The 26,401-nt window shown below is 26.5% G+C and overlaps 2 protein-coding genes across 2 annotated transcripts in view; one reads left to right on the forward strand and one right to left on the reverse strand.

Moving 5' to 3' along the window:
* LOC107453148 (spastin) lies at window positions 1–24,909 on the reverse strand. Its single transcript, XM_016069849.3, has 17 exons — window positions 24,322–24,909; window positions 22,602–22,688; window positions 19,909–19,992; window positions 19,622–19,777; window positions 18,334–18,488; window positions 16,778–16,931; window positions 15,610–15,674; window positions 14,927–15,001; window positions 12,419–12,490; window positions 12,210–12,285; window positions 11,966–12,057; window positions 6,515–6,594; window positions 5,633–5,755; window positions 5,477–5,547; window positions 4,539–4,579; window positions 2,223–2,665; window positions 1–1,755 (listed from the first exon to the last, which is right to left on the reverse strand). Exons 1-16 carry the CDS (start codon window positions 24,686–24,688, stop codon window positions 2,543–2,545), a joined length of 1,821 nt encoding a protein of 606 aa, XP_015925335.1. The 5' UTR covers window positions 24,689–24,909; the 3' UTR covers window positions 1–1,755; window positions 2,223–2,542.
* A 197-nt stretch (window positions 24,910–25,106) lies between these two features.
* Window positions 25,107–26,401, forward strand: part of LOC107453143 (estrogen-related receptor) — a 60,306-nt gene continuing 59,011 nt past the window's right edge. Inside the window, exon 1 of the mRNA XM_016069840.3 lies at window positions 25,107–25,301. The gene's annotated coding sequence lies outside the window, so the exon portion shown is untranslated. The remainder of the gene's footprint in view (window positions 25,302–26,401) is intronic.

Consider the following 26,401-nt stretch of genomic DNA (forward strand, 5'->3'; position numbering starts at 1 on the left):
GAAAAAAAAAAAAGGTAAAAATTTTATTTCAATTATCACAGTATTAACAGCTTAGTTAAAATACAATTTCATAGCACAATCTATATTAAAAGCTTTTTACATTGGCAAAATATATATTAAAAATATTTTCACACAGGCAAATACAAAGTTCACCATCACAAACAATCATATTATATACCAAATAATTTTAGGACAAAACATTTAAAAATAAAAACATTGAAAATTAATTTTTGACTACTAATTTGAGTGATAAAACTGAAATTGTGTACTGAGTGTTACAATTCTAAACAATAATTGCTGATATTATGCTAGTCAGATTAATGAATACTCAAACTAACAAAAAGACATCCGCAATTTATAACTATTGAATATTATATTACCTACAATTAAAGAAATTCCATATATCAAAAACACATTACAGAGTATATTGCACAGCAGTATATAAAGCACTTCATTAGCGAATGCTATATGTAAAATGCTCACATCGTGGAGGAGGAAGAAATTAAAATTACTTCATAACAACATCAAAAAGTTAATCAACATGTGTATTTGTAGGAATATTATGAGACAGCACTGTGAGGAATAAAGTAAAGTTAAAAAAGTGAATGAATATATATGTAAGAGTAACTCATAACTAAAGCCTGGGTTTTTAATGACCTTTGCATTTTCTTCAAGATTTTGGATATTTTCTTTATTTTTGGACACATTTTTTATTGAAACATTTTTATATGCAATTTTCTAATATTTCAGCTATTTATAATATAACATTACTCTGGACAAGAGTTTAATGATTCTTTTAATATAATATTTCAATATAATTAATATTTTCGATGCAAATTTAGAGATGTTTTAGATTGAAATTACAGCTTAAAAATAGGGAATTATTATTAAGTTTTTCCTGTTTTTAAAAGATTTTTTAAGGTCATCAAAATCAGAGAGCAAACATATTATAAAGGAGATAAAATAAATAGAGTGAGCAATACAGTATTATTGTAATATATATGGACATTTGTGTAACTTTGTATACTTGAGCCGTTTGGACGGACTTAGTACATAATTGTTCATAAACATGAAAAAAATAATAGTTACATTATTAGCACTTTAAAAAGAAAAGCAACATAGAAACAAATGACAACTTTATGAAATTAAACGAAGACTAAAAAAAAATCATGAAACAAAATACCACAAACTTTAAACTGAAAGGTTTAGTTAAGTAAATTTATAAGAAATATTATAACCGAATGCCTACTTCAAGCTATATACATGTATTAAAACCATTAAGCAAATCTGAAGTATATTTTTACTATTAGAAATAAAAATTTTCTTTAGTTTTAACATAATGAATGAGAAACATTGATTAAAGTTATTCTAGAATTCATTAGTTATCAGAAAGAATTAGAAATCAGGAGTAATTAGAAAAAAGTCTACAGTTTTTTTTTAAATTTTATATATATTTATATTTGTTGTAAATAAGCTATAGGTAATAATCAAATTGTTGTTGGCCTGACACTACAGTAAATAGATTATTTGAAACATAAAAGTCTTAAAATTAATTATTTAAAAAACTGCCTTTTCTATAATTTAAACAGGTCAATGTATTCTAAATTTGGAAAAGAGAATTATATACATAAAAAAAATAAATAATAATAATCAAATTTAAATGCAAAAGCTTAAGAATGCACATATGGAAGTAGCTTACTAATATATTTAATTAATTCAAAAATTATTGTAATAGTTTTGTACTTGGACTATAACCTATTAAAGTGATTTTCAAACTTCTGTGTTTTAACACTTAAATCACTACGGTCAGACCAACAACAATAGTTTTGCTAAAACACACTTCGTGTAAGTACCTATATAAATTATAAAATTTATGATAATTAAAGAATAAATATTGCAATTCCTATTATTGGAGTTATGTTAATAAACAATTTTATTGTTTTATCATAATATGCAAAAAAGATTAAACAAGTTTATTGATTAGTATAATATTTCTATGACTTAGTATACATGATACTTCAATCTTTAAAAAAAAAAAAAAAAAAAAAAAAAAAAAAAAAAAAAAATTCGTTACACACAAAAATAAAGTGAGCTGGAAGAGTTATAAATGCATCTTTTTTTACTGTACTTAAATTGTTTAGCAAAATAAATTTTTATTTTTAACAGAAGCTGTATTACTTAAAAAACAAATTATAAATTTAAAAAAATTAATTTCTACAAACATTTAAAATGTTGTTTAGAAAGTTACAGAAAAAAAATATATTTTTTCAAAAAAAGAAAGAAAAAAAAACACCAATAAGTAGAAAAATACATAGTATGTGGCATTCAATAAATTGTAATGAATTGCAAAAATAATTTTCTTTTTCAAAAAAAGTGAAAAAAATTAATCCATTTTTGAGTGAACAGTTACAAGAACCCCTAATAGGAAAATATCTCTCCATATAAACCAAATGATAATCTATTGAGCAGAGCAGAAAAAAGAGCTTCAGTATTTATTTAGGTAAGTAACTAAAACAATTGAGACACCTAAATATATCAGTTGTCATATTGTAACATCTCCATATTCTGAATTCCATTGAGAGTAAAATGCCAGAGATTGTGCAGCAACACTTCGTCTGATCCTTTTCAAAGAGTCTGTAAAGTCAGACATGGAAACTTTCCTCATCTAGAAAATATAAACATTTGCACACATTTAAGTATAGATATTTTATAAGCATATGACAATTTTACAAGTATTTAAGCACATCCAATATTAAATATTATTCAAAAAATAACACAGGGTGCGTAGCCAAATTATTCAACAAAAAATAAGCACCTTTCAAGCACTCAAATCATATTTTTAAGCACTTTAAAAGAATTTCAGAATTAGGCAGGGTCGGAAAGTTTTTGACAATTGACGGTTTCGTCTTGTTTTAACCGTCATGCAAAAAAAAAAAAAAAAAAACCTTTTGGCATTGTTTTTGACAATTATCAAAAATCATTAAATTTTGAATCATGTAAAACGACTAGCGTTTTCATGCGCTACGGACTGACAATAAGCCAAAATAGATTGGGGCTGAATTAATTGTAAAAACGTTGAATAGAACAATCTGAACTGTTATCTTTTTGCATATTTCGAAGCGAAAATCAACATAGTAAAGCAAAAATCTCATTTTGAAAAAGGGAAAATTAAGCACTTTTTAAAAATACCCAATGAAAAAAGCACCTTTAATGGCTTTTAAAAAACGAAAATCAAAAATAATCACCTTTCAACACTTTTTAAAAAAGCTACACACCTAGAAAATCCTTTACAAAGAAGAAACTATAAAAATTAAAATTTTATTGAAATCAAATTATTTTTCGTATATATATTAAACTTTTACCACTTTGAACCATTTTTTTTGCTTTAATTTTCATGAAATTAAAGATAATAAAACAGGAAATTTAAGTGAAACTTTCTCGAGTTTTCTTTGTCAAAAATGTGAGTTTTTAGTAAAATAAAATGCAATTTAAATATTTAATATCTATTAGAAAAATAAGGAAACATTTTAAGATAAAGAAACGCAATACTCGGCCCACATTGTCCCAGTCCTTTTATTTTATTGAATTCATATTGAGCATAATTTGGTCAAAGTACCTTTTCACATGGGTTAAATTAACAAAATGATTTGAAATTAAAATTAACTGATTCAAATGACCGCAATGCATTTAATTTTTTTTTAATTTTAGTTAAAGATTTTACTTGCTGAATAAGTTTTCTATTATTTTATACATATGATTTATTTAGATATAATAAGTTAAGATTTTTCTTAAAAACAGTGAAACTGAACATAATTTATTACTAATTAGAATATTCCACATCATATGTATTTCAGTCAGATTTTATAGTTAAAGTTAAACACAGTTTAAGTTTTTCAATGACCTAATATCAATTTGCATGCCACATGTTCAAGATTTTATCGAAGAATTGTTCAATTGTAGCAATCTGATAGGTAATCAATTAATGAATATGATATCTTTGAAATACAATATTAATTGATCTGTTGTATAAATCAGTAATGTTTTTTAAAATTTAAGATAAAAAAATTTGCATGCATTTGTTGTAAAGGTTAACCCTTGAGCTTACATTTGTTGAAAAATATTTTTTAACTATACAAAATTATATTTAAGGGTCTGATATCAACATAGTGGATTATTTCAGATTTCGCAAATCAATCATAACAACTCAAGAAATGCACAGTAGATTCGAAAAATGTTCTTTTCTTTAAATAAAAATTTAGATTCTTATGATTTTGTTATATTATAAGAATTTGATTTTATGACTTTGTTTTCTTTTCTTATATATCAGATAAACTTATTAGGTGAAGCCTCATTTAATATGCAATGCAAGAGAGAACTTCAAGTTCAAATGTATTACAGAAGTATAATTCGACCTTCCAACTATCATTAGAATTTAGGAGATAAAAAAATCAATTTATACATCAGAAAATACAGTACTGACCACAAAATATAACATTAAAACTAAATAATTTGATATAGCAGAAATCAAACATTCTTACTTCTTTTGGATCAACACATTTGACTTGTTCTGGATTTAACTCTAAAAAGAAAAATTATATAATATTTAATTTGCAAATTTTTGAAAATAGTAATAGCTTTATATACCTATAATAAGTAGAAATTAAATTGGTTGTGAAAAACAAATCAAAAAAGTTGTATCAACTTTAAAAGGGATAGTTAAGGAGGCATTAAAAAGAAAACTATATTTAGATATATCGAAGTATTAAACTGTTTAACAAAACAGTTGACAATGTTTAGGAAATAATCAAAATTTTCTGTCAATAACACTACAAATAGCATATGGCTATAGTAAAAAAATCATAGTTTTTTAAAGAATAGCTTAGACAAAATCATAATATTTTGATGTCAATGATAATTTCTTACATTGCTGCAAACATTTATTACTAGCTTTGTATATGTTAAGATATAACTTTTTTTTATATTTATTTTTTATAGTAATTTTCAACAATCTAAATGTTTAGTGTAACATAATGAACTGGTCAACACTGAGCTGAGAGTTACATTAATTAAGGAAAAGGGGATTTTTTTATTATCTCAAGTCAAAAAGTAGAGTTGATGTTAAAGGTCATGATTTATGTGGTCATATGAGAGTGAAAAGATTTCAAGGTATTTGGAAAGAATCTTGGTTATAAAATGACTGTCTAAGTTTAATTACTACATGATGTGATAGTTTAGATTTCAAATTAAGAATATTATCAAATGAAGACACAGCTGATAACCTGTTAGTGATATTTTTTTGCTCCACTACACAATAACAAAAATTTTTTATTTATTATAAAAAATTAAAATTCTAAAATTTATTTCAATTTGAATAAAAATATCAAATATATGGTTTAACTCAAAAATAAAAGTGTAATTTGTTTTCCTTAAAATTAAAATGCAAGCAATATAGTTTTTCTACATTTTTATCAAATACCTCGTATAGGTCCTAGGGATGCATCCTTAGCTAAACCGGTTAAGTCACTGCCAGAATAGCCATCGGTCAATCTAAGGAAAAATAAACTCTGTTTAGGATCCAATAAGATAATTTACAAAATTTCATGCTTTCTAAAACTTAATATTTCTGTCTTACTTTGCCAACTGTTTTATATCTGATTTTGATAAAGAATTGTCTTGCTTGGAGAGCAATTTTTCTAGCAGCTTAATTCTAGTGCCTTGATTTGGAAGTGCCACATAAACCCTCTTTGAAAATCTTCTGCAAATAGAGAGTTAAACATAATAAATATAGATTCAATTAAGTCCTAATTATTTTGGTTTTGTTCAAAATCTAAGTACAAGGTACTCAAGAGAACTTCATTAGATACAATTTGTATTTTTACAAACATAAGAACAAATTGTTAAAAATATTCATCTTCCTATATGAAATAGTTTAATAGTGCCTCGTTGCATCATCAAATAACGGAGGCCCTATGGTGAAGTTATGATGAGATACTTGAAAATAAAAAAGATTTCTACAAAAAATATAAAAACAGCCCAAGGTACTCAAGAGAACTTCATTAGATACAATTTGTATTTTTACAAACATAAAAATAAAATTGTTAAAAACATTCATCTTCCTATATTAAATAGTATAATAGTGCCTCGTTACATAATCAAATAATGGAGGTCCTATGGTGAAGTTATGATGAGATACTAGAAAATAAAAAAGATACCCGATTTCTACAAAAGAAGAAAAAAAAACAGCCCCATGAACTATCCACCATATTGGATTTAAATGAGAATTTGGTAGAATAAACTATATACCAACGAAAGTGATGTGTCGAATAAATGTAAAGTAGTTATTTTTCATAACAGAAAATAAACTAGATTTTAAGTTTTCACCAATGACTACTTCATTAATACGCAGGTATTCGAATGTATGTGCTTGAAAAAAAATATAAATATTTAAACATTTGAATTTCATAACATTTATATGAACGTTTACAAAATAATACTATTAAGCTTAAAAACAAACCTAAGAGCTGCATCGTCGAGTTCCTGAGGTCGATTAGTAGCACCCATAACAAGTATACGATCATCACCATCAGAACGTAACTAAAAATTAAATTGTAATGTTATAATTATAGTTATAATATTACAATATTATTATTAGTAATAATATTATTACAATAGGGGTGCTCAACCTGCGGCCCGCGGCCGCAATCTGAACAAAGTGAAAAAAAAATTTAAATATTTGTTTTTGAAAAATAATAAAAAAAATTCGGTAATTTAAATTTACAGTTTTAAGTTTTTGATGCACCCAATCTCAATCAATGTAGTTTTTCGATGGTTAACGCTACGGATTTCAGCATAGTTTTAAAAATCCCAATATTTTTAATACATCATTATTACGATTTACGAATTTTAATTACCACTTTTGACGCTTTTCGTATGTGCCGATTCCAATGACTTTTCGGTAGTTATTGCCACCCATTTTCAAGTGTTTCTGAAATAGCGATTTTTGAAAGTTATGAAACGCTTTATTTGTGCAAACTTCATGGAAAATCTAAATGACTTTAGATCCTTTCTTCAACAGTTATTGCTGCACATTTCCGCCCGGTTTTTAAAACTTCGATATTTTAGCATGATGTTATTACGAATCGCTCATTTAGATAACCATTTTTTGACATGGCTTATTTGTAACGATTTTATCGCAAATCAAATTATTTTTCAATCGTTATTTTAGAAATTATTGCTACACATTTCTACAAGGTTTTGAAAGTACCGATATTTTTTATACGCTATTGCGACATTTTAATTTCAAATCTCGCATTTAAATTACATAAAATTTTGATGGACTTTATTTACTCCAATTTCATCTAAAATATTAAAGTATTTTGGTTATTGTTTTAGTAGTTATTACGTTTTCCCCGTGATTTAAAAAGATTATGATATTTTTAATACTTTGACAGCAAGCGAGTTTTGAATTGCGCATTAAAATAATTATTTTTTACGTGCTCTGTTTGTGCCGATTTTATCATTTGCGTTGTACCGATTTTAACACGAATTTTTTAAGAGGTTTTTCGAAAGTGTTTTTTCTTCTTTCCCGTTATTGCTGCATTTTTATTTGTGATTTAGAATATACCTGATATTTTCACACAATATTACAACTCGTGAAATTCGATTCAGCTTTAATTTTTTTTCGTAACTTAAAAAGTAATTACGTATCTTAGCCAAATCAACACCTTCCCAGGAAAAAAAACCGAGATGTGTTTATATTAAACGCGGTCCGTTTTGCAAAATAAATAGTAAATAAATAATTCAAAAAACGGCATAATTCTTTAGTCCCATGAACACGTGCAAGTTTAACAACACACATCGAACCTATTCTTTTTGTTGTCACATGTAATTTAAAAGTCATACATCGTAATTTGTATTTACGCTATCTGAAAATTGCGCATCGCATTTCGTATTAACATTAACGAGATTTAAAAATAATCCATCGCGTTTCGTATTTACGGGATTTAAAATCACATATCGCGATTCGTGTTCTGGCGTTTAAAATATCATCCGTTGCTACTTTTCTCGCAATTCATATGCACGCGTTTTAAAAACCATATATCGCGATTCATATTCATGCATTTTAAAAATCAAGTGTTGTGAGTAGTCCTTTCGCAATTTAAAAGCCACACGATTCGTATTCACGCGATTTGAAAAACAAGCATCGAGTTTTTTATTTACGCAATTTAAAAATCACACATGGCAATTCGTATTCAAGCAATTAAAAAATAACACATAGCAATTCGTATTCAAGCAATTAAAAAATAACACATCGCTATTTGTATTTCCGCGATTTAAAAACCCAGAAAGGAAGAACACCATCTAGGACAAATTCCAAAACTGATTATGTTATTTGCTCTAAGTTTAATACTACCCACAACAACAGCTTCTGTCGAAAGACTGTTTTCCAGAATGAATTTGGCCTGTTCAAAATTACAGAGTAGTCTTTAAATACAATCATTACATTTTCATTTAATGGCTCAAAAAATATCACATGATCAAGTAGATAAAATTATCACAATATTCAAAAATTTTGCAAATTACAGTATAACCATTAAGAAATTTTTTAAACCATTTTCTACCTTCTTGGAGCATTTTATATCATTTATGATTATATGCTGGGAAATGATTTGTATATCATTAAATTTTAACTGTATAAAAAATTTAATCAAGATAAGTTTCGTAAAGTAATGTAAATTTTATTGATTGTTAATTGATTGTGTATTAATTGTAAATAGTAAGTGTCATGTTAAAAATATATTCGTCATAAAAAGTTGTAAACAAGTATCTTAATAGTTTTTTATTATTAAGGAATATAGTTCCTTAAAATTTAATGTGTTTTCTTTCTTTCTTTTTCTTCCCTCTCTCAGCCTCTTATTATTAATTTAAAATAAAAATGTCTGAAAGTTAAAGTACATTCCCTAATAAATGCTAAATCTTATTTTCCACTTAAGGGGTTTTGTTTTAATCATTTTTAACCCTATAAACTTTCTTTAAATCAAAGTATTTAACTTGAATTTATATTAATAACTAGAATATTTATTTATTTGAAATTTAATTCTATGAAGAAAAAATTTAACGTTAAAATCTATGTTTAAATGGACTTTTGTATTTTGTAATGTGATAAAAAAAATTTCAATTTTTCCATAGTTTTTAAATTATTTCAATTTATCTAAATTTTTTCTGATAAATTGATTCTGATTTTCGAATTCTGTTTTCCTTCTTAAGTAATCAGTTTTGCATTTTCTAATTTTAAACGTTTTAAAGTATTGTATTTTCTGCAAAGAGATTACATGGTTAACCGACAAAAAGAATTTAGTGTTATATAAACAATGATGTTTATATAACAATCACCACCAACAATTGCTTTCAATATGTCGGTCTAAACACTTTGGCATGCGGCCCTTCATTGGTCAATCTGCTGTGCATGTGGCCCTTCACTGAAAAAGGTTGTGCACCCCTATATTACAATAATATTATTAGTAATATTACATTATTAATAATGTTATTATTAATATAGAAATTGAAATAAAACCCATTCCTTTTAATAATGTATCTCTAAAATATAAAACTAATTTTTGATGTGCATAACTGATATATAATGCAGTAATTATAAAAATGACTTCATTTATAAACTCAGAAATAATCAGAATTGGAACACTTATATTTTTGAAACTTCTAAGATGTTTGATAAATAAATAGGATATTTAACTTAATTTTTGGCAATGTGAGCTTTCTACATTGAACGTACCAAATACACTTTTAACCTTTGGCTTAAAAAACATGAAAATAAGTACAACATAAAAGTACTGACTATTTTTCATTTGCAAGCAATTATGCTTTGAACTATTATAAGCTAAAATTAAATAACACAACTACTTATCTGTTAAGAGGAATTTCTGAGAACCATTCTTTATTCTAAAAAATATTAATAACTTATTGACTTTCTGCATTCTTTATTTTTCAAATATTTGGAAATCTTGTTCTGGTAACCAGTTTCATTTTATTTTTTAAATGTTTCATTTTTTTTATCTGTCTACTCACACTCATGTTACGGCACATTTTATTTTATTTGTACTTCTTATGTTTTATCAATTATACAGATGTATGATTGATCAATTTTATGTAAAAATTTTAATCATCAAAACACTTTAAATTTGTAGGTAAGCTTTTTGTTACCTTGAATTTATACAGCACAATATTTTTTAACAACAAAAAAAAAAAAAAAAANAAAAAAAAAAAAAAAAAAAAAACAACATTGTAAATTTTTATGCATGGTTCGCCAATGGATATACGTGTATGCACAAAGTTAAAGACTAGTTATCTAAAAAGTTTCAAATAAAGAATTCACTAATTATTCTTAAAGATTGTTTAGCTACCAGACAAAATTAATATTTTACTCTCATTTAATTTGCTTGCTTTTCGGTAAAGCAAAATGGTTTCTATGTTATTCACTGTGAACTAACAGAAACAAAAAACTTTGAGCTAACTTCTCAAGATCCTCAAAATGTGAGGGTCAAACTATAAAACATCAATGTCATATACTTATTATCGATTAAGTTAAACAGATAAATTAAAGTTATTAATTATCAATCAAATTTCAAAATATTTTTTTTATGTATTGAAGGGACTGACTCAAAGTTTAAAAGTTTCATGAACGCTAACCTGATCTGTTAAAATTTAAAAAACACTTTGATTGATTAAATTGTTCAAATTTTTAAGGTAGAATTATATAACTTTTTTTTGCTTAAGCATTTTTCTCATAAACCAGAATTTCATTTGAATTTTAATTAGAGACTCCTTATAAAATATTGAAAATTTTACAAAAATCCAATAAAAAGGTTATTCAAATAGCAATGTGAAAATTTTTAAACACTTTAAAATATTTCTTTTTTAATGTATTGAAAAATAATTTAATTGCTAAATCTCTACTCCCCACTTTGCAAGTTGGAACACTCACTTATTGGTGTTAAGGATCAGATTGACTACCACTTATCTAGATGGTATCAAAAGAAATTTGTAAGCATAATAATGTTTTCAAATGAATGTGTATAGATTTTTATGACAATTAAATATAAAAGTCCATCAAAATCTTACAAGTGCACATAATTCTCTCAAACTGATCAAGATATAAACTAACAAAATTTCGTTTATCAATATTATGGTTTGAAGCTTTGGGGAAGAGACAAATACACAAATTTTAAAATTCTTAATGAATTCAAAAGAAATTTATAAAACTTATACTGGGTAACAGTGAGACCATAAAAATTATTTCTAAATCTTTAATATCCTTCTGATTCTATCATCTCTTTCTCATAAAATATGTCTTTATTTATATTGGAAACTAAAACTGTAAAAGACACAAATATACTGATCCATGAAGTGATGAAATGTACCTAGTATAAACAGCTCACAAAGTAACTTAAACTGGAATTCCAGCTATTTAGTACTAAAATTCGTTGGTGACATTCCTATTGATTTTCAAAACATTCTAAGCAATGGCTAGTTTAAATAGAAATTAAAAGAATTTTTAAAGAAAAATTTTTTCATATCAAAAACCTTTTTTTAACTTTTCTTCCTTTTACTAACACTCTCATTTAACTTTATCTTAAGTTAACACTCTTATAGTTCTCGAAAAAAGTGATTGGAAGTTTTTTCATATATTGTGTGCAATCTTGTTATGCACTAGTATGCATTGTTTTTTGTTCTGTTTAATGTATTGTCTTTTTTTGTTCCTTGTGTAAATATAGCTTTTTAGGCTACCATAATAAACCATGTAATCCCAGATGACCAATATATTTCTTTGTTTGATCATTTCTTATAAATATATAACAGATTAAAAAAAAAATTATAATACTCAGACAAAATGCATGCAAAAAAAAATTCCAAGAACAATAAAAAATTTCTAAATAAATACAATACTAACTCCATCAAATTCCACAAGAAACTCAGTTTTTAACCTTCGACTAGCTTCATGCTCATTTTCTTTTCTTTCATTCAACAAAGAATCAACTTCATCTAAATAATTTTTCAAATATTATTATTATCCAATATTATTTAAAACACAAAAAGATTAAATAATTTCTAAATATAAAGTTATGTCATATTTTCTCTTCAGTACAGATATATAAAGTGCGAATCAGAAGTTTATATAATCAAAATGAATTTACCTATAAACACAATAGTAGGTTGAAGTTCTCGAGCAACAGCAAACAAAGCACGAACTAATTTTTCACCCTCACCAACCTACATATTCAAAAAATTATAAAATACAAAAAAAAAGAGATTACAATATATTTGTGAAAAAATTATAAATATAGTTTTTTTTTTTTACCATCAAAATATTTTATTTAAAATATATATAAGGATAACTATTTACGTATTTTGATGTCAAAGAAGCAGCACTGATGTTCAAGAATGTTGAATTAGATTCACAGGCTACAGCTTTGGCCTAGAATACAGTAATTAAAATTGTTAACAATTATGAATTTCAAAAAAATATACATTATAAAAGCATATAATTTTTCAATTTTTTTTTATGGTTATTATACTAGAAAATATCCTTAGTGGTAGCTTGAAGCCCACCCAACTTCTGATCAATTGGTACCAGCTTGTCTGGGAAATAAAGGCACCTTGTGTGCAGTGCAAACCACATTACCACAATTATGCTGGTGTCACAAAATTGTGGAGCCTTAATCTCTAGGACATCCTGACCCACAATGGGTTATTGCAGGAATGCTTTATACTATGAAATAATAGCAATTAGGGTCGACCAGTTTTAATTAAAGTGGTCAAACAAAAACACTTTTATCAAAAGAAAAAAAATCTTTATAATAATTTCATTTTCTATTATTTATTAAATATAAATATGAAAAATAATTAAAAATAAAAAAAATGGATTTTTCAATGTAAAAATTATTGAGGGACAAAACGAGGAAATATAAACTCGATGAATAGGCATAGAATTTTAATCAGAAACATTTCCATATTATGAAAAATCTGCATCAAAATTTTACATTTCTCTATCTCTTTTTTGTTATCAATCTCTTTTCCATCTCTTTTTTGTTATAGTCAGGGTTTCTGCTTCATTTTAGATTTTCAAATTTATGACTTTCCATGCCTAATGCCAATTATTTTTCGTGACTTAACGAAGTTATTATTTTCTCCGACAAAAGCACAACAGTGAATTTAAAAAAGCATATAATAACATTAATTGAAATGATAGGTATAACCAAAACTGTTATACTCTCAGTGTTTTCACTACAGCGCGAGAACGCGAGAATCTCGCATATTTTTTTATATTCTCGCATTAAAAAATGATTACCGCGAGAAATTCGCGCATTCTGTAAACAAATTTCAAAATTCGCGAATTTCTCGCATTTTGAAACAAAAATTTCTCATTTGCGCCATTTAGAATAAAATCAGTTTCACTTTTCTTCCTGGATTACCAGTATTGTTCAGAACCTTTAAGAACAACAGAACACCATCCTTCGGAACCATGGAACCTCTTTCAGAACGCATTTCTCTGCAACCACATGTTTACCGTAGGTAAGGTTTCTTCATGTAAGACGTTCAAATTTTTGCTCGTTAATGTAAGATGGACAAATACCTTGTAAAGCCAATATCTTCTACTCCGAAACGGACAAATGAAAATGAAACAAATGTGGGTAGAAACGATCAAAACAAAACGAATACGCATTTGAGCAACCCAATGAGAATAGCTGATGAAAAAGTAGATGTAGAACATTTTCCATATGATGATGCAGCAAAAATATTCAATGCTTTAAAAATTAGAAGATGTTAAAAATGCATTATAATTAAAAAAATGACTAATTTTTCCAAGTATCTTTGTGATTTTTTTTTTTTTTTAATTTTTGAAATCTCACTTAACTTTTTGAAATCTCACCCTGTTTTTGAGAAAGGGTGAGAAATTCTCACCCATTTTTTTTCTGAGATGAAAACACTGACTCTGCATCTTCATATTTATAGATTTTAAATTTAAAAAACAGGAGTAAAGAAATAGTTGAAGCAATAAAATAGCTGAAAAAAATACAAAAGCAAAAAAAAATTTTTCTCCTGCAGAATTATTCTAAAGATCATTTTCTTGTTCATCAGAAAGGAAAGAAATACTCCTGATTTTTCTGTTCTCATTTCGAAATTTAAAAAAAAATTCGCCAATGACTGGCTTGTTTCAGCTAGAATTTTAAATTGATAAAAAAATAAAATAATAGGTAAAAACAAAAAATCTGAAATCACAGTGGTTTAAAAAAAAATTTGCTCCAGAAATGATTATTTTTCTTTCATTTTTTTTAAAGAAAATAATTTCTAAAAAACATGATTAAAAAATTTTGTATTTTAATAAAATATGACTGTGAATGGTGAGGTAAATTCCATTTTAAAAATTAGATTTTTTGGAGACCTATATCCACGACTTTCCAAGATTTTTTTAAAATAATAGTTAAAATCATGACATTTCATGACAAATTTTGTTCATTACTAAAATTCAGGACTTTCCAAGTGCGCAGATACCCTATATAGTAGAGTCTTTAAAATAATTTGAGTCTCAAATAACCTGAATTTGCAGAAGATTAAAAATAAATTATTGATTGCAAGAGGTATATAGTTTATAGAGTAATTGTGATTTATTAAAAGGTAGAAAATGCAATCTCTGAACGATAGTTTAAAAACGTAATTAAAAAATCACATAAAACATAATTTTTAATAAACAGAAATGAATAAACATGAGATTTTAGTAACAAAAGTTACCATGAGGCACCATTAACTCAGATTACCAAAACACTAATATATATATAGAATGCAGAAAAATTAAAATTTATATCATTCACTTTTCTATAAAAATGAGTAATAAAAAAGAAATATGACTTACCAGCATTGTTTTACCATTTCCTGGAGGCCCAAATAATAAAAGACCTTTTGGTGGAGTTCTAAGACCAGTAAACAACTAAAAAATATACATTTGTTATTTTTATATACCATTTCAAGAAACACTAAATATTATTATAATAGAATAAAATATCAACTAGAAAACATTTTATTCATTAAAAAAATAATTATGACTCATGGCATATTTTCAAAATTTTAAATACCATAAATTGAAAGAATAATAGAGGTCTTCTCTTTTTCATTCCTTCTGAAAGAATTCTCTAAGTATCAGAGAGAATATCTAATATTGAATAACTTTTATCTCTCTTGGAAAAGAAAAATACTTCGAACAAATTATATATAAACAGAATTTATTATAATGAAAATTACCTTGAAGTGTTACAATGGGAAATACATTTCATACTAGAGTAAGAAAGGGGAAAAATAAACCAAAAAAAAAAAAAAAGACACCAAACATATTAAGCATAACAATTTATTTTAAAATTATTTAAGAACTAAAAGCTTTGTATGAAAATTGAATTAAAGAAAAAGATCAATAAAAAAAATAGTATAATTTTTGTAACACTGTTCACATTTTGATAACATATTCCAAAAGCATTCTATCTTAAAACAAGTTCATATTATAGAAACACAAACTATAAAAATATATTTTAAAATCAAATTTACCTCAGGACGAACTGTTGGTAAAATAACCATTTCATGCAAAGCTTGTTTAGCTACATTTTGTCCGGCTGAAATAAAAATAAGCTCATATAATGAAGACTGATAGGAAAGTGAAACAAAGCCAAAAGGGTAAGTAGATATTGATAACTTATTTGATTTATAACGACAAATAAATTAGGGAAAAATAGGCTTACTCTGCAGATAAAATCTTTACTTAAAAATGTAGTGTATGAATAATAGTAAGTAATATCCTATTATACTGACAAATGATGGTCGGAGATGATTAAGTTGGGTATGGTATGATATAAGTAAGCAAGAGATTGTATGGAATCTGATTGATAGCAGTCGACCATTCAATCACATTCCCAATTTGTTTGATGCATTATTTGTAATAAAAGTGTTGTAATAAAACATCATGAATGGATAACACAACTCTAATTGACACAAACCCACAATCCCCACAAGAGACCCAAAATTTCACAGTCACAGTACGAAATAAATATATGGAAATATAAATATAAAATAAACTAAGCTTAATTCCATTAAATATAACTAAAAGCATAAATGAACTTAAAAAATTCAAGAAGAACACTTGAAAGCAAAATTACTCAAAAGTTCATAAGGAATTATTAGAATGCTAGACACTGTCATAAATTTTTCTGTTTTGTTTAAAATTATGTATCTATCCATAATATATATATAATGCTTTCAACTTTGTCAGCGAATAGCAGAGCGGTATGGGTCTAAACAAGCAGAATTACCAATGAATTAATTGAAATGTGATTCAGTGCAATTGAAAAATAGGAAGACAAATGAAATTTTTTTTTAATCAAGCCACATTTAAGATGCATCTGCCAATTTTTTTTTAATTTTAATATTGGCGTAGCATTTTTTATTCTTTCATAATTTTTCTTTGCTTTGTCACCCTCGCTGAATTTTTTTCTTAAAAGTCCTGATATACTTAATGCAAAAAGTAGGCAGTAAAAAAGAACAAGTCAAATTATTTGAAGTTATACACTGACTATCTTATTCGGCAACTGAATAAAATTGTCATTTTCGAGCACATTTCGAACGTTAAATTTAAAATACAAACTCAAGAATTCATAAAACTAGTAAGTTTTAGACAAATTTTAATCTTTTTTTCCTTAAAAAATTGCATTTAAAACATTACCAATGTCATCAAATGATATACTTGGTCCACCATCAACTATTTCATCCATTATCATCTGTGCAAGTTTAGGATCAACGCCTTTAAGACTAGAAATTTTGTTCAACTTTTGTAGTCTTGATTGTATTGGAATAGAATTTTTAGAGTTATCTCGTTTCTATAAAATAAAAATGAATGAATAGAAGAAAAAATAAAAATGAAGGAAACATTGGATATTAATTTGAAACTAAATATTGTTTAACAAAGTTTCAAAGTTCATATGTTTACATCAAAATAAGTCAATTTGTTTCACATGAAAAATATATACATAAAAACATAAATTCAGCATAAATTTATCATAAAACATAAATTTATCTATAGTCACATATAAACCATATTATTAGCATGGGGATAGAGTTTGAAAAAAAATTACAACTGTTTATATGTATGTTAATTTGTTATTTTCAGCAAATATTTTCATTTTTAATAGATATACCCATTTGTCCAGTTTATGCAGTGTCATAGATCTGCATCATATGTTTAAAATCTCATATTTCTTAATGTAGCAACCTTAATATACTGCTCTTTTTTTTCTCTTTAAATTTAATTTGCCAAACCTATTTTATCGATTCTGAATGCAACGAAAATCTCTAACAGCCATTCTTTTATCTGTAACACTTTTCATTGCTGGTGTGCTATCTGAGTAAAACTTCTTTTAGTGGGTGTTACAAATTAAAATTATTCATATAAAAATTTATTATGATTGAGAATGATTATTTATAAAAAAATTTATATTTGGAGTATTTTATTATGGTTCACAGCAGATTTGTAGAACATAAAGAGTAATTGTTCATGATGATGCAAAAATACATAAATATTTATTTAAAAAAATACTTTAGGTTTTTTTTTCTTTCTTTCTTTACCCCATTAACTACACTTATTTCCCTGTTGATTTAAAATTTTATTTATTATAAATAAAAACATTTAAGTGTTAAACAAAAATCTAAAATAACCTACAGAGACTTTAAAACAAGTGTTTATCACAATATTTCTACAAAATTAAATATGTTTAGATAAAAAAACCTTTCGATTGATTCGACACAGGAAGATTCCAATTACGTCTTATGGAATAACTCAAATGTTCAGATCAAACTATAAAAATATTCTATTTAACACTTATATCATTTATAAATAAGTTAATTGAAGGATACTAATCCCTGGCGTTTAACAAAATAAATTGTACCATAATAATGTTAGGAAAAAAAGAAATGTTAAATCTACATTGTAAATTCGAATGAAATTTTAAACACTTACCAAGGAGGATAATTAAAAATATTAAATATAGCTATTTTAATAAAATAATTTAATTTCATTTACATTTTTTTTAAAATAAAAAAGCTTTCTAGTATACTTTGACATAAATATGCCTCTTTTAGACGAATTTAGTCATTTTAGTAGTACTATCTAAGCTATGCAATAAAATTTTAATATCATTTGATCAAAATAGTAAGCTTTAAATTTTGCTTTGCTTTAACAAAGTAAGAACAAAAATTAATTTTAAATTAAATAAGAAAAATTACCATATTTGATGCAGGAATTTGTCGTCGAACATTAGTGGGAGATGTTGGCTTCTTTTTGGGCAACATAGTAGGAGTTCGACGTGGTGAAGAAGGTAACGTACGAGGCACACTAAACGATTTAGAAGGAGGAATAAATTTCCGAATTTGTTTTTTACCTAGAATTGACATGGAAAAAATACACAATTAAATCCAACACAATCATGGAAAATTGATTAAATTCAATACAATGTTTAGAGCTTCAAGGCAATTCCATGGTAAGGTCAACAAGAAATTAAAAATTTTATGATTAATATTTTTCAGCAAACATGGTACCATTTTCAAGGTAAAAAATTGAAGATTTAGAAATAATAACTTTTAACTTATTAATATCGGTTTTCAATAAGCTATAGGCTGTTAAATGAAGGGCAACATCATTTGAAAGTTTTAACCATGGTAAGCAAATCTCCAGTAAGTAAATTTTTTTCAAAAAAAAATTTTTTTTCTTCACAGTATTAATAGAGAATGGAATAAATAACAATTAAAGTAAACTGTATCTTCCACAAATATGCAGAAACATTTCAGATTTTGATTTTTAAAAAAAATATTATCAAAAACTTAAAGTACAGTACAGAATCCGTTATTCGGAAATCAGAAAACCGGAAAATCAAGAAACCGGAACGAAATTCGAAACCTTTTCCCGCCATTGTTTTTTTTTAAATTTTTTTTCCTCATAAGATTTTAGGATTTTTCTTTCTTTTTTGAAAGATGTTTACCCTACCATCATTTTGGAAATAATCATTAGTGTTCTTCATTGTTTTTTTTTTCTTTTTAAGATTATTTCCAAATATTTTTTTTTCTTTTTCAGTTGGGTTTAACAATAAAAAAATGGCTTTTTGTAGCGATTCAGAAATCCGGAAAAATCAGTTATCCAGAGTATCGATGGTCCCGATCGTTCCGGATAATCGGTTCCCTACTGTATTTGACATAAAAGTTTTAAACTAAACTTAAATTTCCTGAGAGAGTTTCTGTAAAAATTTCCTTTTTTACGTCCAACACCATGGAATTGCCCTTCAGAAAAATAAACAAAGCAATTTCTTGTTTGTTTCCTTTAACAGTATTTAACCTATTCCAAAAGGAAAACTTTAAAACAACCGTCACACTTTAAAATAAAAATAACCCTGTTCTGTGTTTTTTTTTAAAAAAGTGGAAGCAATTTCTGAAATTATTTTCACTTAGAGGCAAAAAATCTCCATGGCACTTACATAAGTTTTGCAATTGGAAAACTTAAATGCTAAAAAATATTACTCACTTTCATTTGTTATGGGTGAAGTTGGACTAGGATTTTTATCTCCTCCTGTAACATCTGGGAAACATACATTTAATTTTAATGGAGCTGGTTGTTGCCATGTACGTCTTCTTGAAGGATTTGTCTCCAGGGTTTCAAGGTTTGGACTGTTTAAATTTTCTGAAATAATTCAAAGCTTCAATAATTAATTAATACTTTAGCAGACACACTTTTAACGTATTTTTGCAGGAAGAATGAAGTAAAACAACCTTAGAAAGTAATTAAATTCATTGACGAATTGCTATATTTACCCAAATAGTATAATCGATCTTGAGCCATACTTAGGTTAGTACACATCTTCTCATGCAATCGTTTCGATCGTTCTACAGTTTGACCTAAAAAAATAAGTGAATTTTTAAATTTTTATTTAATAAACTTTTTGTTAAATCTAACTTTCAAATAAATAATATTATCTTAATAAAATCTGACAATCATCTGGTGATGATTTAATTTTTAAAAAAAGAAATACACCAAGATGTGCATCGAATGAATTTCTAAGGTGCACATCATGCATCTACTCTGAAAAAATAAAATAATCGCCCTCTTAATTTGATGAAATTAAGGCAGACAATAGGAATAAAGTTTCTCTTCACGTTAACAAAAAAATTTGTACTAAATATTTTCATTAACTTTTATTTGCATTGTTAAATATTATATCGATATATTAAATATTGTTATTTATGTTAGCTGTATTCTTTATTACAGAACAATATCACTTATATTATCCAAGTTACAGTTAAAGTTTGGTGTCATAAATACAGTATGTTACCAGAAGTCCACTATCATGATAAGTTTCCAAGTCACCATTAAAATGCTAATACAGTACAGAACCCGTTATCCGGAAATCGGAACAAAATTCAATACATTTTCCCGCCATTTTTTTCCTCAGAAGATTTCAGGATTTTTCTTTCTTTTTTGAAAGATGTTTACCTTACCAACATTTTGGAAATAATCATTAGTGTATTACTTCATCGTTTTTTCTTCTTTTTAAGATTATTTCCAAATATTATATTTTTTTAGTTAAATTTACAAAAAAAAAAAAACGGCTTTTTGTAGCGATGCAGAAAACCGGAAAAATCAGTTATCCGGAATAGCGATGGTCCCGACTGTTCCGGATAATCGATTCCCTACTGTATTAAAGATACAAAAACTTATAATGAGTTAAAAATTACTAAGTTTCAAACTATTGTGACAAGTAACACACTGCATTTCATTTTATTTAATAATTATTTTTTCCCATATTGCTTAATCTCCTTGTCCAGGCTACAATTTGTAAAAAAGTAATTTCCTCTAAATATGTATTTTAAGTCAAAATAATTGTTCAACAAAAAAGTAAAAAAAATGTAAATATGTTTTTTAATCATTTGTATTGATATATAAACGTTAAAGATGTGTATTTTTTATAAGAACAATTCCATCAGCTTTTGCAAATTATCATTATAATGGACTTTTACTATATATTGTATCCTAGAAAAAAATTAACTGGGTTTTTCATTCAGTTTGCAGTCAAGCTAATGTCTACAATTTGAAAGATCAATTTATTTGCATACCACCAGTGCTCATTCTCATCAACACATATATTTTTAAAATTGCAGAACTGCATATGGAGTTCAAAATTCTTAAGTAAATTTAAATTAATTTAGAACTGAAATATTAAATCATGAAATATTTACGAATCATTCTGTAATATTTTAATAAAAATAATTTTTTTTGCTCTAAAAAGAATGTTTTCTTTTTCTTATTTCTACCTCTCATTTTTCAATAATATGACACTCAAATTTTATCATGCCTAACCTATTGTAAATATGGAATTTATCAATATTGTTGCTTTCGATTTCAACATTGTTATTCCGGTTATAAGTGATGTTATTATGACACGGAAATTTCAAATACCGTATTTGTAATCTTTCGACACACTCAATTTGAGATATTCTATTAAATTCTACAAGGTCTTGTCTACTGCCAATTATTGGATCAAAATTTTTTTCGATTTATAAAATTGTTATTTTAATTTTGATGTTACTATGATGCAACAATTTAAAATCATGCATCACTTTACACCGATTCTGCCGCATTTAACCATACCTTCGTTTTACACAGTTATTGTTGCGTTTTTTTACAAGACTTTTAAAATTCAGTAATTTTTAATACTATGTTATGACTATGCGTGTATTTCCATATCATCAATTTTTGACAATTTAGAATTATGCTGATTTGAAAGCCAAGTTGTTCTTTGAGGTAGTTATTACCCTGAACTTCCAATTTTTTTTTTTACATGGTGCTGATTTTATTATGACACACAAATTTAAAGGCAAACTTTTTAAAACGTTTGTTTTGCACCGATTACACCATATATCCACATGGTTTTGTCAATCAATTTTTGGCAGTTATTACTATAAATTTTCACATGATTTTTAAAATTTAGACGTTTTAATATGACATTATAATGTACTAAAAATTTAACATTTGAATAATGACTTTATGAAGCACTTGATTAGCGAAGCACCCACTATAAATCGGTGTGCTTTTATTGATCATGCTTCCTAGTTTTATCCACACATTTTTATTAATTATAAAAATCATTGATTTCGCTTCCATAATATCCAATTATTATAGAACTTCCCTTGTCGCACATTTGAGTAATCATAAAACAGGAACAGAAAATTTATTGTATGAATTTGAAAAATGAGAAAGATTTTAGTCTTTTCACAGAATGGCTAGAAACGGAGCAAAAATGTGGAAAGCTTCTGCTAAATGTTGAAGAGTTGTCTTGAGTTCTATGATGCAGGTTATGAGCTCTGCATCATAGATCTCACCTAGTATTTATAATGAGTATAAGGCAACATTATATGTAATATAAACACCATGCAAAATTTGGAAATTTTTTTTTTCAATATTAAAAATTTTAAAATAAAGAGCTCAAAAGAGTGAATTAGGTACTCACTGCTTCCTACACTACAATCAACTGCAATTCCTTTCTTTAATTCATCAATACCTTGGCGATATAACTCAATAGCTAGGTTTTTTGGGCCTATAAAATATCAATAAATATACTGCATTATTTAATATATACAATTTTAAAATACAGACACTTATAAAGAGCTTTGTTAATTTTAAAAAGATAATACAATTTAGTTTAAGACAATAAGTATTATAAAAAATATGAAAAATTTTTTGCAACATTACCCACAGCAAAATCGCTATTTTAAATGCTGAGTTTTGGTAATTTCCTTAGGACATTTCCGTATCTTGAGCTGTTCCACCAACTAAAATCCCCAAGGTGACAAAAATAAATTTTAAACTTGCAATTAAACAAAAGGAGAAATTTCCGTATCAGGAGCTGTGGCAGAATAATTGCAGTCTTGGCAAATGCCCACGAGAAACCAAAAAAGAAATACAAACCATCACAGAAAGGGACAAACTCAAAGGATATAACTAGTAGCCACACTCTGGCAAACATCCATTAGTGTTTTTTTGTAAATTTTTAGTTTAAAATAAATTTGGTGTTTTGGCAATTGTCGTTGGCGTAGCAGATCACTGTACAGAAATATCCCCCCCCCAAAAGAAATTTTTTACCCAAGAGGTAGCTACAAGCAGGGCTGTTTTATCCATTAGGCACTGTAGGCAACTGCCTAGGGGCCCCGCCACGTTCAAGGGCCCTGTGCTACAGAGAAAAAAATTGACAATGTTTCTTAAACAGTAAAAATTTAATTCGAAATTTCAATGACGATTGTCTTGCTCTGTACATTACATCGACGCTATTTTAGTACATTTCTGAACGCATTCCAAATTAGATATTAATATTATGGTAGTTAGTTCATATATAACGCAGTAATATAATCGCAAGCAATTTTATTGCGGTAATTTTAAAGCAGACTAATCAGATTACTATACAGCAAGAGCAACTTTTTTAACAGAACACGCTTGAAAAACGCACAAAATTCTACGTTGTGAATGCACACTTACTGTTCTGGTACCTGCAAATGAGAAAACTGATACTCAGATACAGTGATGAGAATCAGCGTGTGCGAAAAAGGAAAAGGCATCACGATGACGGACCAGCAAAAGAAGTTGTGCTCAGAGGAAAAGAGAAATTAAAAGTTGATACATATTCGCCAGTACTAGACATGCTGTGTACAGAACTGTTGCGGGAAATAAATGATCTGTTTGGGTTTCTAACAGATTTCTCGACAAAATCCGACGCTGAAATTAGACAGGCTTGCACAAAGTTTAAGGAACATTATTTCGAGGACATTGAGCCTGAGTTTATAGACGAAATGGTGCAGTATAACCGCTACATGCATAAGTCGGCCCTGGCTACAAGTTATACTACGAGTCGCTGCCAGAACATTACCAAGATTTGTCAATTCTCTGCTACAGTTCACAATATAAAAGTCTTCTCCACCTTTCATGAGTACCTTATGAGAAAATTAATTTTCAAAAATATTTTTATCTCAACGGATTTGTCACGAAGTTAGACTTGATTTCTTTATCTAAAGCTATTTTAACATTTTTGAAAAATAAACAAGTTAAAAAAAAAAAGGATTTTAAATTTAAAAGTAAAGTACAAATTCTTATCAATTTTTATTATTTTGCAAGAATTTCAACACCTAGATCAGAGAAAGTTCTGTTAACAATAGCAACTAGCAGTTATGAGTTCTTACCATAATTTTCTTCGTCAATTTTCAGGGCTTTAGATATTAAATCAAATGCTTTACGGTGATGATGCCGTTGCACAGAAAAAGGATTCGAAGTGTCCATATCTGTATCAGGTACTAAACTTTTATTTCCATCTTCACAGGGACCAATACTTGTTCTGATTGTGTTATTTGTGTCTTTAGTAGAGGTACACAAACCACGAAATAATTTAAATAGCTCAGAAAATAAAAATGAAAAGGAACTAAACAAAAATATAAAAGGATACAAAATAACGGAAAATGTTTTTTTCACATAATAGCTGCTTCTTGAATTTCCTTTTTCGTTCGGAAGTTTATAAACTTTTGAGTTAGTAGTTCTTGTTTCGCGATTCATTCAGCTACCATGAGTGCGTCTGTTTCTATTAAATTGCTATTGGGTTTAAGCATGTTTTGACAAACGTGAACAATGCCCAACGAGTAAATTTTATTTTATTTAAACAACGAAGAGGAGGAGAAAAAAATTATAAACAAAAATTCTAATTTCGTTATGACTTTTCCAAAAGAGATAATAAATTCACATGAAAACGAATTTTTGTTTTTATTTGTAATGGAACTAGTGCAGCTGGGAGTTAAACAAAGAAATTGTAACTAAAAAATAATATTAGTATCAAAAATATGGAAAAAAAATTAGAATTCTTCATGGAAATAATTTTGTTATAACGTTTTTTAAATGAATTTTTACCGATGAATGCAATTATTAATTATTTTAAAATAGATAATTTATATTTTTATGTTTCGATTACTTTGGTAGTTTTCTTTGGCAACAAACTGACCAGAGTGGTCTGAAATGATAGAAAGTGGGTCAGTAGTGGTTTAACATGAAAAAATTGTTTATACTCTTCAGACTTTAAATATTATCTAAAGTCAAGGGGAAACATATGATCATGAAAATATCCCAAAAGTGAATTTTAATTTCGTCTTGGAATGAACGAAAACAATTGCTTTCGGTAAGTGTGTGTTTAGTCCTCTCTATCGGTACTCTTGTTGTTACCTTGAACAAACATTTTTATGTGTACCGGATCGAAAATTTTACATTTTATTACAAGTACTTGCATTTTAACTTTAAAAATCCATATAGTTGTTGTAATATAGTGTGCAATCTTGAATATTAATATGTATTGTTTATTTTGCACCATACTTCTACTAAATAGAAAAATCCTGTGATTGAAAAAAATATTCAACAATGAATGCAAGGCATGGCATTCAGCTTTTAAAATGTATATCAAAATTTTATTTTATTTACAACTGTTAATTAATTGCATTAAATTTCTGCCTAACATATGAAATAAATAGTGTTAAATTTGTTTATTATTTTTGGATATACATACTTTAAATCAATAAAATAAAATCTAATACTTTTGTTAAAGAAAGAAAATTCGTTTTTATCTTTATAAACATAATAAATATAATTATTTAAAATGTTCATAATCTGATTTTTTCTATGAAAATCATGAATTTCTTTTCTATTAATTTTGTATATTTAATAATTAAATTACAATACAAACTAGTGTATTTATATTCTAGAAATTTACATATTTTATGTAGTATTTGGTGGAATTTAGAATTTTTTTTTTTTGCTTTAGTTAACTGAATCTTAATCGCAATTAGCTTTATTTTTTTTGTCATTTAATTACTGTAATGAATGCTGAAACACTGAAAACTTTAAATTTTTACTCCTTTTCGAAATTTAAATTTACCTTATTTATATTTTTAAAATTAAAATCGATTTTAGTTACAGCCAAGGTTGGCAAGATTTTGCCGCAGGTGGAAAAAACCATGGTAAATACCGGTAAAAACAGGTTTTTGCCAAGCAAATTGGCAAAAAGTGGCAAACACCTATATTTTCCAAGATGAGACATCAAAAATACATTTTTGATACAAAATTATTCCTAAAATTGAAATATATACTATGAGTATAAATAATTACAAAAAAATTTACAAAATTATTATTCCATAATTAAATGATAATGTAATAATATATCATTTTAGTAGTTTAAAACATTATTGATTGGAAAATTTGTGATTATTCTTTTGTACCTTCACACCA

This window comes from Parasteatoda tepidariorum, chromosome 9 (genome assembly GCF_043381705.1).
Source record: "Parasteatoda tepidariorum isolate YZ-2023 chromosome 9, CAS_Ptep_4.0, whole genome shotgun sequence".
Lineage (NCBI taxonomy): Eukaryota > Metazoa > Arthropoda > Arachnida > Araneae > Theridiidae > Parasteatoda > Parasteatoda tepidariorum.